The sequence below is a fragment of the Trichosporon asahii genome (genome assembly GCF_000293215.1).
Source record: "Trichosporon asahii var. asahii CBS 2479 unplaced genomic scaffold scaffold00056, whole genome shotgun sequence".
Lineage (NCBI taxonomy): Eukaryota > Fungi > Basidiomycota > Tremellomycetes > Trichosporonales > Trichosporonaceae > Trichosporon > Trichosporon asahii.
This window is the reverse complement of record NW_014040868.1, coordinates 191,361-203,899: the sequence shown is the minus strand read 5'-3', so window position 1 is coordinate 203,899 and position 12,539 is coordinate 191,361. Positions and strand designations below refer to the sequence as shown.

Here is a 12,539-nt window from a genome sequence, read left to right as displayed (position 1 = left end):
GGGGTGGGTGAAGGGGGGGAAAGAGAAGACAAGAAGCTTGGTTGTCGATGACGAGTAGTGCACAAGGGAGTAGTAAGGGGGTTGGTGGTGAGGGTGTGAAGGAGGTCAGGTGGAGAGAGATGTGTGTGTGCGGGGTCGGATTCGGGGTCGAGGAAGGACGTGGTGGTGAGCGAGGAGAGCGTGCGGGCTGGAGTGAGGGCCGTGGCCGCTGGCTGGTGGTTGGATGCTGGGTAGGCTGGCTGGGCTGGCTGGGCTGGCTGGGCTGGTCGAATAGAGCGTAGGCAGGGGGAGGGGCAAAGGGTCCACCACTGAAATCGATGGCGGGGAGAGTGTTCATAGTCGAGGCACACCACCCGAGGATGATTCCCTAAGGGCACACACACGACTCAAAGGGTCATCATGATGCTTCAGGGGCAACACCACTACCGTGCCGCTCATCTACTCTAGCACACTCCTCTACACGCTTCTGCCTTCTACGCCTCCTTCTCATCTCTTTCCATCCATGCATTCAAATTTGCACAAACAACCACAAGACGCCATGTATCGGCCGGCTCCGTCCCCCTTCCAAGCCACGGCCACCGCAGTGGTGGGTGGCTCAGAGTGGGCGCAGGCGCGGCGGGGCGATCTGATCTCGTGCCAGGCAGATATAATCGTAGTCAGCTGCGTGCCATGCTTGCCGTTCCAACCGGTTCCTGCGAGGCTGATGTTCTGCCGTGCAGTGAACAGCGAGCAGAGGAAAGAATTATGCTCCCTCCAAGCGCACTCAATGCATCCAAACAGCCGCCGACAATACATTTCAAGCAGCCAGAGTCCAGGCGCAGTCCAAACGACATCAACTGCATCACATGGGGGCTAGGCTGGTTAGGCGTGACTAGTCGACAGAGTCGGACCGCCGAGCCGGCAATGCACTACTCTTCTGTGTTCCTCGAGGTACACCGAGTCAGCGAGAAGAAGAAGAATCTGCATGGATTACGTGACTAGCCAGCGATGTCCTTCTCATATCCGTGTACACGTCGCGCTGATCACGGCTCTGTTCTGCGTCACTGGAGAAGTATGAATGTGCCTGGAAGGAACTCTTGCGACGGGCACGACTGCCAGGCCGCAAGGCAAAGACCGGTAAGCGTATCAAGCATGCGTGCACGCATGTGTATTCTACACCGCCGTGACTTGGAACAACTAAGCGCGCAGCTGGGCTTCTTTCAGAGCAAACTATGCATTATGTAGTGGAGGACAGTCACGGAGGAGAGAGGGAGCAGCATGATCGAAACGAGCCAGCTCGCGGCGCGCTTGCAGCATGGCATCGTTGACGCAGGGGGTGACTGACCCTGTTCTGCACACTGTGCGTCGGGTTTGCTGGAAACGGCCATCTTCGGCAGGGTACGCAGCAAGTCACATGCTGCCACCCAGACCCCCAGGGCCGCGGAAGAGGCAAGGGTTTTGCACACTGACTCCCTTATACGAGCCTGCTTTTCGTGCGGAGACGTGGGAGGCATGACGGGCATGACGAAGAGGCAGTGCAAGTTTCACCTCTGCAAGTATCTGACGCATGCTCACATGCTTTGCTCCATGCTCCACTTCTGCCTTGGTGCGATGGAAATGAGGAACTGCGGACGATAGGTTCCGAAAAACACAATCCTTCGCAAAGCTTCGCTCTTCACGTGTACAGACTAGAAGAGGGGAGAGCTGTAACGCAAGACGGACACGACGGAGAAACTGTGCCACGAAAGAAAGTGGCAGAGTGGGCTCTTCGCTCGACGCTGCATTCACTGCAGTCAAAAGGGCGATCATTTGGAAAGAGGAAAAGAGAGCACGCCACGGGCGTCCCCTACGCGCCCTACGTCCCATTCGCCGGGGACGTTTTAGGGAGGGCAGTTCGATCACCCTCGATCGAGCCCTGTTGCTTTGCAGTGTTCCTCTGCCAGCTCGGCCAGCTCGGCCAGCTCAGCACTGACCCTCCAGTTCGTCTGGCAACTGTAGGGCTGGTTTGAGCTGGAACTGTAGCGCTCGCTCTGCACTACTGTACACTCTGCTGCTCGGAGGACGTGCCAGAGCTTCAGAGGTGCCGATATCCCGGCGCTGCGACTTCGGATGCAGACTGTCCTTGCCGTGATGCGTAGGAGAAGGCCCTGGACGCCCTCCGTCCCGTGACGTACACTCCGCGTGCTCCGCACATCGGCGCGGCATGAGGCAATAATGCCTTCTCGCTGGCACTGTTACTCAACGCTTGTACATAGCCTATGCATATCCGAGCTGCGGCTCGTCTCGACCCATCTTCAGCAATGAAGTCGCCCAAAGCACCACCTGCCAAGAGGTGACTATGCGGACTAGTCGACCTGGAGGATCTGTGGACGGCTGAAGGCCTGAAAGAGGGTGCATGACGAGAGATGCGAAACAGATTGCGTCCCAGGCTGCAGGCTGGCCAGCTGGCCAGACCTCTGCGTCGTCTGCACACACCGTTCGATCACAGACACGTGGGATGTCAATGTCGGCGCACGGACCGTAGATCGATGGGCTGGGACAATGGTCTGGGCCCAGCCCAGAATGGGTCAGCCGACGTTGCCCCGCCCAGCTCGCTCCTGCCTGGGCACTCACTTTGCATGGCAGACAATGTCTGTGTTACATTCAGTGACGTTCTCGAAGAGTCGAGACGACGTCGACCTGGGGGACACGAGGCCCTGTCGATCTGCTCACACCTGAGAGGTGAGGGGAGGAGGGCGTGTCAGTGAGACCACGTGACCCACTCGCCTGTGTGGCGCAAGGAATACAGAACGGAGATGCACAGTGTTCATGGCTACGACAACTCATATGTGGCGATGTTATGGCCATTCGAGGCCGTATGACCTTCGCGGGGAGGTTCCGGCTCTGTCATGATTGTGCATACGGCTATAGAAACAGGGTTGGCAAGTAGCTGCGCGATATCAACTTTGACTGAGCGTGAGCCCACCACGCTCACGCAAGCATTTTCTCGACATCCTTCGACAGCACCTCCCTCAGATGGCGCTTCAGCTTGCCCACATCGATACCGCTCTCCTCCGAAATAGCCCTCCAGTCCAGCTTGTCGGCAACTTTCAAGACGGAGCGCCAGATGCACCGGCGCTGGAACTGGGTGAGTGTGTGCTTCCCCTTCGCGCGAGACTTCTCCTTCGCACCCGAGCCGTCGATCATGCCTGACTGTCAGCTTGATAACCGTTTCAGGACATCTCAAGCTGTGTGAGAGAAAGAGAGCTTGAGGACAACTCACGCAGAATGTCACCCGAAAGCACCTCGCGCCAGTGTCGCTTTGCCTTGTCTGCGGTGACGCCCTCAATGGTGAATCCAAGCTTGCCCGTGAACTCGGGTTTCTTCATCGCGCTGATGATCGCTGCGCGGACGGTGGCCGTGACGCGCTGTGGGGGCGCAAGCTTTCGCGGAGTGCCGTCGCTCTTCGCAGAGTTGCTTTTCGCCTGGGAGTAAGCTATTAATCACATACAACGATCAGCTCACGCGGCCGCGTGTCTGCTTCTTCGGGCTGGGCTCTCCACTGTCGCTGCCTCCATCCTCGAGCTCAGAGCCGGACTTGGCCGTCTGGATGTCAGCTTATGGCCATCGCGAAGCTCACCCGGCCTCTCTTCTTGGAAGTTGCTGAGGCCTGATGTGTTAGCTTGAATTCCCGTGCATGAGGTAGCTCACTGTGGACCGTTGCAGCCTGGTCTCGAGTTTCAGCCTGACGTCTGCTTCGGGGTGATCATCTGGGGCCTGTTCGTTAGCAGACCGAGGGAGATCAGAGCATCGCAGTCACGCACATCTGACGCGGCGTCGACCGGCGAGTGAGACTTGCCCTGACGGTCAGCTCCACTTGGCCTACACAGCTCACGGATGGAGAAACTCTGCCCTGACGGCTGCCTTCTGGGTTCTGCTGTTTAGCTCCCAAAGATCCTCTTGCCAGCCTACCAGATCAACGTCGGCTCCGACTGGACTCTCGCGACCGGACCTTGAGGTGCTGGCTGCCTTGCCAGACGATGAACTGCCTCGGGGCTGGACATCAGCTAGTTACCCGATCGATTAGCTTACCTCCCGGCACTCTGACCTGCCCTCCCCACTGTCGGACGGCGCATAGTCAGACCCAACGTCTTCGATTGGCTCTTCCTCTTCTTCAGAGGACTCATACTCAGACTCTGCCTCTTCCCCGCCGACCCCGACAAACACCTGAGTGCCCTGAGCTCCCTGGGCTTTGTCAAGGTCAGATCCGGTGGAGCTCGAAGTCGGACTGCGGACAGCTTTGCGCGGCCAGTTCACGCCCATGGGCCGCTTGATGCGGGGCTGAGACGGTGGTGACGGCGGTGGTGGCATCAGGTCAGTTTCTGGCTCCCGTGACGATTCAAGATCAAACCAGTTCTCCAAGCGCGGGGGAGGCGTGCTGAGTGTAGAACGTCGAGAGTTGCTCTGGCTGTCAGCTCGTGGTCCAGGTGACTGAAGCTCACTGATTCTTTGGCCGCCGAGCGTGTCTGCCTGGGGACCTCACTCTCGATCGAATCGAAAGTCGGCCGGGATGACCTGGCACTGCGCTTGGTCTGATTTCAGCTAGTATCCGGAGGTTACGTGAGCTGAGGAGCCACTCAACGGACTGCTTTGCTCGACGAAGAAGCCGAGTAAGACTTGAGCTTGCGCTCGTCCCGCAATAAGCTGGCGGTTCCAGATAATGCCTCCTTACCTTCGACCGCCTAGCCTTTGGCGTGGGTGTAGACATCGCCTGTGAGTCAGCTCTTGCAAACGTAGTCGAGCTGTGAAGGTACGCACACCCGCCTCCGATGAAGACCCATCGGATCCGGTGACCGCCTGGTGATAGTCCGGGTTCCGGCTGACGCCTGCTTCGCTGACAATTCGCCGGGTTGAGGTCTGGAGACCCTGCCGTTAGCTCCTGGACCTCAGATTTCCCAGCTGGTGCGGGCTGCAAGGCTTAGTTGCCTACCTTTAGCTTACGAAGTCATAACGGAGCTGATTACTGACATCTGTCTCGGCCTGCCGTCAGCTGACGGGCAAAACCGACGCAGCTGATGCACTTACGCTCACCATGCTCTTGGCCCGGTGTTAGCTTTACAGCGAGTGGCCAGTGTTCCAATGTTCTCACCTGCTGTTAACTGAATGTGCGCACAGATAGCCATAGGCTCTCGCAAGTCCTCACCGTGGTCTGCGGTCAGCTTTGCCGAGGAAGGCCGAGCTCACCTGTCCCTTCTTCTCCACCTGCCTGTTAGCTAGCTCGCCCTCCCCATATCAGCTTACCTCCTCCCGATCTTCGTCCGAGTTGCCCTGGCTATCAGCTGTAGCGCAAACGTTTAGATTACTTCTGTCTCTTCCTCGCGCGCGGGCTGGGGGTCAGCTAGATCTCACCATGGTGGTAAGCTGACCTCATGAGGGATGTACTGTCTGTCAGCTCAACACTGAGATGCCCACAGAGCGCACCTGCTTCCTTGCCCTGGCGGACAGCGGCGCGAGCACGACGGCACACCGCAAGCGTAGTGGACGCAAAGTAGGGGGCGAAGCGCCGATTGAGTTTCCCGACTTCAGCGAATGGCGAGACTGTCGTCAGCTAGCGCGCGCGGTTCACAGCCCACCTGGCGGTGAACTTCCTCTTCTCCAACCTCCGGATCAAGCTCAAGGTCGCTCCACTGTCTGTCAGCTCTTTCTTGCAAGTGCTTCAGCTTACCTCCAGGTAATCCTCCAAGCTGTCTTCGTCCCCAGTATCCCCAATGTCTCCATTGACCGACTCAGGTTCGGACTCGTCCTCGCCACTGTCCACCGCTGGAGCCTGGGGCATTGGCGCTGGGGATGCAGACGCCGTGGTTGGGGTCATCTGTGCCATGGGATCAGTCGACACCATGGCGTGGAGGTAGGTGATCTGCCGCCGCTCGCGGGCTGAGCGTCGTGGCGGCGTCGGGGCTGCCTGATGTCTCGTCCCAGGCATGGTTACGGTGGGATGAAGGACATCGCAAAAAGGAATTGGAGCTGGGTGATATTGTGAGTGTAGCTGTGCTGGGCTGGGCGAGTGGGGAAGAGCAAGGGGGCGGAGAAGGGATGGGCGAGAGGACAACGGCGTGTGTGTGTTGTGTCGAGGGGCGCACGCCTGACACTGCGACTGTGTGATGAGCGTTCAATCCCCTTCACGCCTTCCCTCGCATCATTTGGCCATTGTCTCCTCTTGACTGTCGAGAGCTGCGATGAGTCTGATGGCCGCTCACTACGTCTCGTTCAGCAGGATATCATGCATACAACAGAAGTTACATCACCTTCCTCCCCTGGACCCAGACGGCGGTCCTGTTCCGGTCGTCGCCGATGCACCACCATCGTTCCACAGCTTCCGTCCACCAATGCGTGTCGGGATGCCGAGGCAGGTCGAACAGGTCTAAGGGGCCTACCGACTCGCCATCTGGCTCGGCGAGCGTAACTGTCGTCAGCTCTCGTGCGTTCCAACAGCTGCCTGTCGACACCATTCTCCATGTTACTCACTGAGCTGCGCGTCAAACTCTGCTCCGGGCTCGAACACGCCCTTGAACCCGAGCGCGCTCTTCCCGCCTGCTGTGGCGAGGTAGAGCGACTCGATCCAGTCGACGCGGAGACCTCGATCTTCTTCCTCCGGCTCTTCCGAAGGAGCTTCGCGGCCAGCCTGCTGTGCTTCTTGAGCCTTAGCCGTTTCGCGCGAGTACGTGTCGGAGACAGGCTCCTTCAGCGCATCAGCCAGCGCTGGATCCGCGATACCTGGCATCGCCTCCAATGGCGTGCTCGGCACGTCCGGCATATCAGGGTGGTCGGCGTTCGGCGGGGTAAGCGACAATGCTCCGGCTTGCGTGCGGGCATGTTCTCGCCGCGCTCCCTCGCGTAGACGTGCGACGACGACTGCCTCTCGCATCGCAGTTTGAATCGGAAGCGCATAGCCTCCGGCGATGTCAGAGCCGAGGCCGATCTTCAGCCCGGCGTCGATTGCCCTGTCTGTCAGCTTTCAACCGTAGGCTTCCCAGCCGCAATACAACTCACTCTCGAAGTGGGAACGGCATATCTGAGAAATAAGCGTTGGACAACGGACAGTGAGCTACGGTGACGCCACGCTCCTTCACGAGCTGCATCATCTTCTCATCCAACCCGGTCACATGCGCCTGCACTGTTCCAGGACCGAGCAGACCGGCCGAGTCGAAGACTTCCTCGTCGTTCCGCCCGCGTGTACTGCGAACCCACGCCTCCTGGTCCGTACTCTCGCACATGTGACTCTGAATGAGCACCCCGCGTTCACGGGCGATATCGGCCAGCGACTGCAGCAGCAGGTCGCTGCACGTCGGCACGAACCGTGGCGTCAACACCGGCTTGACTATTGGCGAGTTCAGAGCTGACATTGCGTCAAGGAACTCTTGTACGCGGTCGAGCGCGCCAGAGAGCGTCTCGCCATAGGTGGGGCGCTGGGATCAGTTAAGGATGCCCCTTGTCAACTTACCGGCGATTGGTCCATGCTCAGTTTGCCGATGAAAGCGCGCAGTCCGGCGTCGGCACATGCTTGTGCTAAGATCAAGCTGAAGTTAGCTTGGACCAACACCTCACTTCAGCTCCGCCTACACCATAGCCGCTTTCGGCCCCGGTGAGTCTGAAGCACTCGATAATCTCGCACTTACTTTGCTTGGACACCGATCGTTCCGAATGCAACAATGCACCCGGTTCCCGCTTGAATCAACCTCTTGACTAGACGCTGATACAGCCTGCTAGCCAATGCGTGATCGGCGTCAACACGTTCCTCCGCGGCGTAGGTGTAAGTGTCCAACCACTGCATGAGAGGAAGGTCGAGTCCCGTTCCAGCATAGAGGTACTGCGGAGCATGGATGTGCAGGTCCGCGAATGCAGGCAGCAAGAACGAGTACTGGGGCAGGCGCTGCGCTGCTTCCAGGACGGCGGGGGGCGTTGCTGCCGCCCTCGTGACCCTCACGACGTTGCCGCCATCGTCCACGACTGAGGTCAGCTGGAGAGCACGAGGTTCGGGCGAAAGTAACTCACCAATAACATGGTCAGGACGGACTCGCAATGTTCCCGGTAACGGCGTGTCCACGATCGTGCCTCTATAGGCTGCCATGGCGAAGCGAGAAAGTAGAAATAGTTCGAGCAGCAGCAGCAACGATGGTGCCTTCGACGTCATGTAGCCGTCTTGAGTTTCAGTGAGTCACGTGCCAGAGTCGCCACCCCGCTGGTTGCCGCCAAGTGCCGCCGCATCAACTTCGCCGCAGGAGTGCGAGACGCCATTCTGTTGCACGTTGCACGGAGAGTATCTTCCCTCGCCCTCGTTTACTTGCCATTACTGCTGCATAGCTACCTACCCCAGCGAGAACTACGATACAGGCCACTTAGATGTTCAGGACATCCGTCTTCTGGCCACCCAGCTCGGCGTCCGCCTCGATCTCGACCAAGAGCCCGTCGCCGATCAGGTCGATACCTCCAACCATGGTGTTCGAGGGGCGGACGTCGAACGGCTTGAAAGCGGCTGCGTGAACCTTGCACACCGGCTCCCAGTTCTTGACATCCGTGAGCATGACGCGCGTGCGGACGACGTCGGCCATTGATCCGCCGAGAGCACGGACGGCTCCGGAGATGATGTCGAGAATGAACGTCGCCTGGTCACCAGTCGACTTGCCTCCGATCACGCCAGTTCCAGACGGGTGCGAAAGAGTCGTCGTACCCGACACACTGATCTTCTTGCCGACACGCACGGCGCGGCAGTAACCCGCGATCGGCTCGTACTTGCTTCCTCCGGAGACCTGCACCCTGCCGCCTGCATTCGCGATGCGCTCAACCGTAGCGAGCTGCTCGCGCTCAGCGGCCGGGTCGAGGTGGTCGCCCAGGTCGCCCGAGGCAGTCAGGAACGGCGGAACGCGGTACTCGTCACCACAGTCGTTGGGGATGGGCTTGAGCGCCTTCTGGGCTTCGCGAATCGTCCTCATGTCGGCGTCATCGAGCTCGAAGGAGAAGACAGCCTTGTTGCGGTCGATGTACTTCTGAGCGACGGAGTTGTCGAGTCGCGAGCCGACGATGACACACCCAACGGCCTGCTGCTGCAGGACGTAGCGGGTCGCCACCGCGGGGATGGCGACATTGTGCTTCTTCGCGACCTCCGCGCATGCGGCGAGGACCTTCTGGAAGGCGTCCCAGCCACCTACTGTCAGCGTCTCACTCCTTATTGCAGAAAGACTCACCAGCAACGTCAATGAAGCGCTTGTACTTCTGCAAACTCATCGTTCCCAGCTCCTTCGCCGAGGGCTCAGGCTTGCCGACCCAGCCCTCAGAAAGGAAACCACCGAGCAGCGTGCCGTACGCGAGGAGCTTAACGCCGTTCTTAGCGCACCACTCAGCCATGCCGCCGAGCTCAGCGCGGCGGTCGAGCACACTCATCGAGAGCTGGTTTGTGACGAGCTTGAAGCCGGTGCTGTGGAGCAGGCGGAGGTGCGCCAGGTTGACGTTCGTCAGACCGAGGTTCTTGATCCGTCCCTCCTTCTGCATCTTCGTGAGCTCGTACAGGTTCTCCCTGTCGTTAGCGCCACATGCCGGGGTGGGACACACTCACATGTAGCCGATGTCGTCGTAGCGCCAGATGTGGTACTGCATGAGGTCGATGGACTTGGTGTTCATACGCTTGCACGCCAGGTCGATGGCCGCCTTGCATGCGTCCGGGCCCTTGAGACCGATGTCGGGGCACCACTTCGTGAACGCCGTGATCGGCTTCCCAGAGTACACACCGATGACCTCCTCAGCAGGCTGGAGTCAGATAAGGATCTGGTGGCGTGCGTGGACGGTGGCTTGGTGGAATGCCGAGCCCACGTCGTCCTCGTCAACTCACTCCGTAATCTGATAAACGTCAGCGCTGAGCTAGGAACGCAACTCACGGTCAGCCATATCGAACGCTGCCAGGCCAGAGTTGACGTACGGCTGCAGGCCGGACGCAAGCTCCTTCAGCTTGCCATCGTCGGCCTCGACGCCAGCAAGTTGCCACAGGCCCGTGAGCAGGCGCGGCACGGTTAGCGCATTGGCACCGTCGCCGATGGTGGTTGTCTCGATCTCGTTGTTAGGCATAGTTGTTCGTGCGAGTGGTTGGGGAACGACTTCGTGGCGGGATTGCCGACTGCTTATGTGACAGTTTGCAGTCGAGTGTGTAGGTGATGACGAGCTAACGTAGAAGTGGAGAATGATGCTGCCCGATATAGATGCGGGGCAGCCGGGGCAACCAAATCGACCAAACCGGCATGTCGCGGCAATTCCGGATATTGTGGCCAAGATTCCACGGGCGAGTGGAGATGTGGATCGCGCTTAGACGCCGAGGGTCCACCCAGGTAAGGCGGATATAACTACTTCCCTGTCATCCACCTTCGTTTAAGCTCCAATCGCCCGCGGGGAGAGATAGCCCAGGAGGTGCCAGACTTCTGGGTGGTGTTGGCAAGGAGATCTCTAATTGGAAACCGACTATCGGTACCGCCGCGGAGTGGGGGTGTCCCGCTTGCTGGAGCCAACAGCTGACGTTGGAGAACGCGGGCAGCGGTCGAGTGCCCTTAATATCTCGTAATTCCAGTAATTACCGGCTGCAACCGATCCAACCTGAACGACTTGAAAAGGACGTGTTGGAGTTTGCTGTTGCCCACTCCTCGACTGACCCCAACTAACCCCACGGGCCACCATGGATCGCAAGGACTACTACACTTCGAAGGGCGATGTTGTCGACGTCGACGAGAAGGACTCCATCCCCTATGAGCCTGAGCGACAGCCCACCCACATGACAAAGGACGAGACCATCGCAAAGGTCCTCGAGGTCCACGAAGGAGGCAACTACCACCACCACAAGCTCGGACACCATGACCGCGACGTCGACCGCGTCCGCAACATCGTGGACCTCATCGAGGACGGTGAGCGCAAGTACCACAAGCTCTCATGGTGGAGGCTATACATCGTCATGCTCGTCTCGGCGGTGGCGCTCGGAACGCTGTCCATGCCCTCGTGAGTCAATCTCCCCTCCTCTGCGCATCGAGCAATAAGCTAACTCGCAGCGTCTTCGCCACTCTTGGTATCATCGGTGGAACGATCACCAGTGTATCGATGGGCTGTCTCTCCGTGTACACCTCTTACGTTGTCGGCCAGGTCAAGATCAGATACCCTCAAGTGCACCACTGGTCGGACGTTGGTCGCGTGCTCATCCCTGGGAAGGGTGGAGTGTTCCTGAGTCGGTTCATGGCCTGCGCCTACGTCTTCTTCGTCTGTCTCGCCATCGGATCGCACTACCTCACGGGCAAGGCCGCGTTCCGGACGATCGTCGACGACCAGGCCATCTGTGGTGTCGTCTGGAGTGTGGTGACCCTCGTCGTCATGTTCGTCTTCTCGCTTCCGCCGTCATTCAACGAGATCTCGTGGCTCGGCTACGTCGACTTTGCGTCCATCATGTCCGCCGTGTTCTGCACGCTCATTTCGACCGGCATTAGCGCGCACAAGAAGGACTGGAACACGGGATGGAAGGCGACTGCCCTGCCCGGTACGACGTTCGAGCGCGGTCTTGTCTCGGCCTCGAACGCCATTTTCGCCTACGCCTTCAATGTCGGCCAGTTCTCCTTCATGGAGGAGATGGCCAACATCGAGGACTACCCCAAGTCTATTTACGCCCTCGGCATCACCATGATTTGCATTCACACCTCCGTCGGCGCTCTTGGATACGTTTTCGTCGGACCTGGCATTAAGAGCCCCGCCCTGCTCTCCGCTGGCCACACCATGGCGCGCATTGCTTTCGGCCTCGCTCTCCCCGTCATCTTCATCTCCGGCGCCGTGCTCTGCGTTATGAACGGTCGCTTCATCATGGACAAGATGTACCCGAACAGCGTTGTTCGCTATGTCAACACTGCGCGCGGTTGGGCCATTTGGATCGCCATCATCGCCGCCCTCTCGCTCTTCTCGTGGCTCGTCTCCGAGGTCATCCCGGGCTTCAACGCGCTGCTTGGTCTCGTCGGAGCGCTCTTCAACACCGCCACGACTGTCTATGGCCCGAGTGTGATGTGGTTCGTGCTCGTCCGCAAGGGACCGTGCTTCGGCACTAGGAGGAACACCATCCTGACTCTGGTGAACGGCTTCATTATTGCCATTGGCCTCTTCGTCCTCGTCGCGGGAACGTACGCTTCGATCAAGGACATCGTAGACTACTACAACCAGGTGGACGTCGGCAAGCCTTTTTCGTGCAAGGCGTAGAGGAGCTCAGAAGTCAAGTTTCAGTAGAATCAAGAGCAATAGGGGCCAAATAGTAATCTGTAATCGTTGTAGGAGGACTTTACGCGGGTATTGCATGTCTCTTGATTTGAACCTTAGCAGTGCACCTTGGTTTCTGACTCTCACGACAAGGTCTGTGGACCTCAGCAAGTTCCAGCGAGAGGGCTGTTGGAGCGGGAATACGTGCGGCCAGCCCAGACCTTGGCTAAGAGATCGGGCTTCAGGCGGGCAACGTTAAGAGTGACGATCTGCTGAAACATCGCTCGGCTCAGCGACATCCTCTCCAGATGCCTGGTCGT

At 58.9% G+C, this 12,539-nt stretch overlaps 3 protein-coding genes across 3 annotated transcripts; 1 reads left to right on the top strand and 2 right to left on the bottom strand.

The window, feature by feature from the left end:
* Positions 1–6,475: 6,475 nt before the first annotated feature.
* Positions 6,476–8,086, bottom strand: A1Q1_03405 (hydrolase; the record flags this gene model as incomplete). Its single annotated transcript, XM_014323203.1, has 4 exons — positions 6,476–6,959; positions 7,009–7,424; positions 7,564–7,588; positions 7,635–8,086. 4 exons carry the CDS (start codon positions 8,084–8,086, stop codon positions 6,476–6,478), a joined length of 1,377 nt encoding a protein of 458 aa, XP_014178678.1.
* Positions 8,087–8,354: 268 nt separating this feature from the next.
* Positions 8,355–10,074, bottom strand: A1Q1_03404 (uncharacterized protein; the record flags this gene model as incomplete). The annotated part of the gene is made up of 5 exons (XM_014323202.1): positions 8,355–9,163; positions 9,201–9,529; positions 9,569–9,759; positions 9,823–9,836; positions 9,888–10,074. 5 exons carry the CDS (start codon positions 10,072–10,074, stop codon positions 8,355–8,357), a joined length of 1,530 nt encoding a protein of 509 aa, XP_014178677.1.
* A 598-nt stretch (positions 10,075–10,672) lies between these two features.
* On the top strand, positions 10,673–12,222 carry A1Q1_03403 (N amino acid transport system protein; the record flags this gene model as incomplete). Its single annotated transcript, XM_014323201.1, has 2 exons — positions 10,673–10,989; positions 11,040–12,222. The coding sequence occupies 2 exons, from the start codon at positions 10,673–10,675 to the stop codon at positions 12,220–12,222; spliced, it is 1,500 nt and encodes a 499-aa protein (XP_014178676.1).
* Between the last annotated feature and the right edge of the window lie 317 nt (positions 12,223–12,539).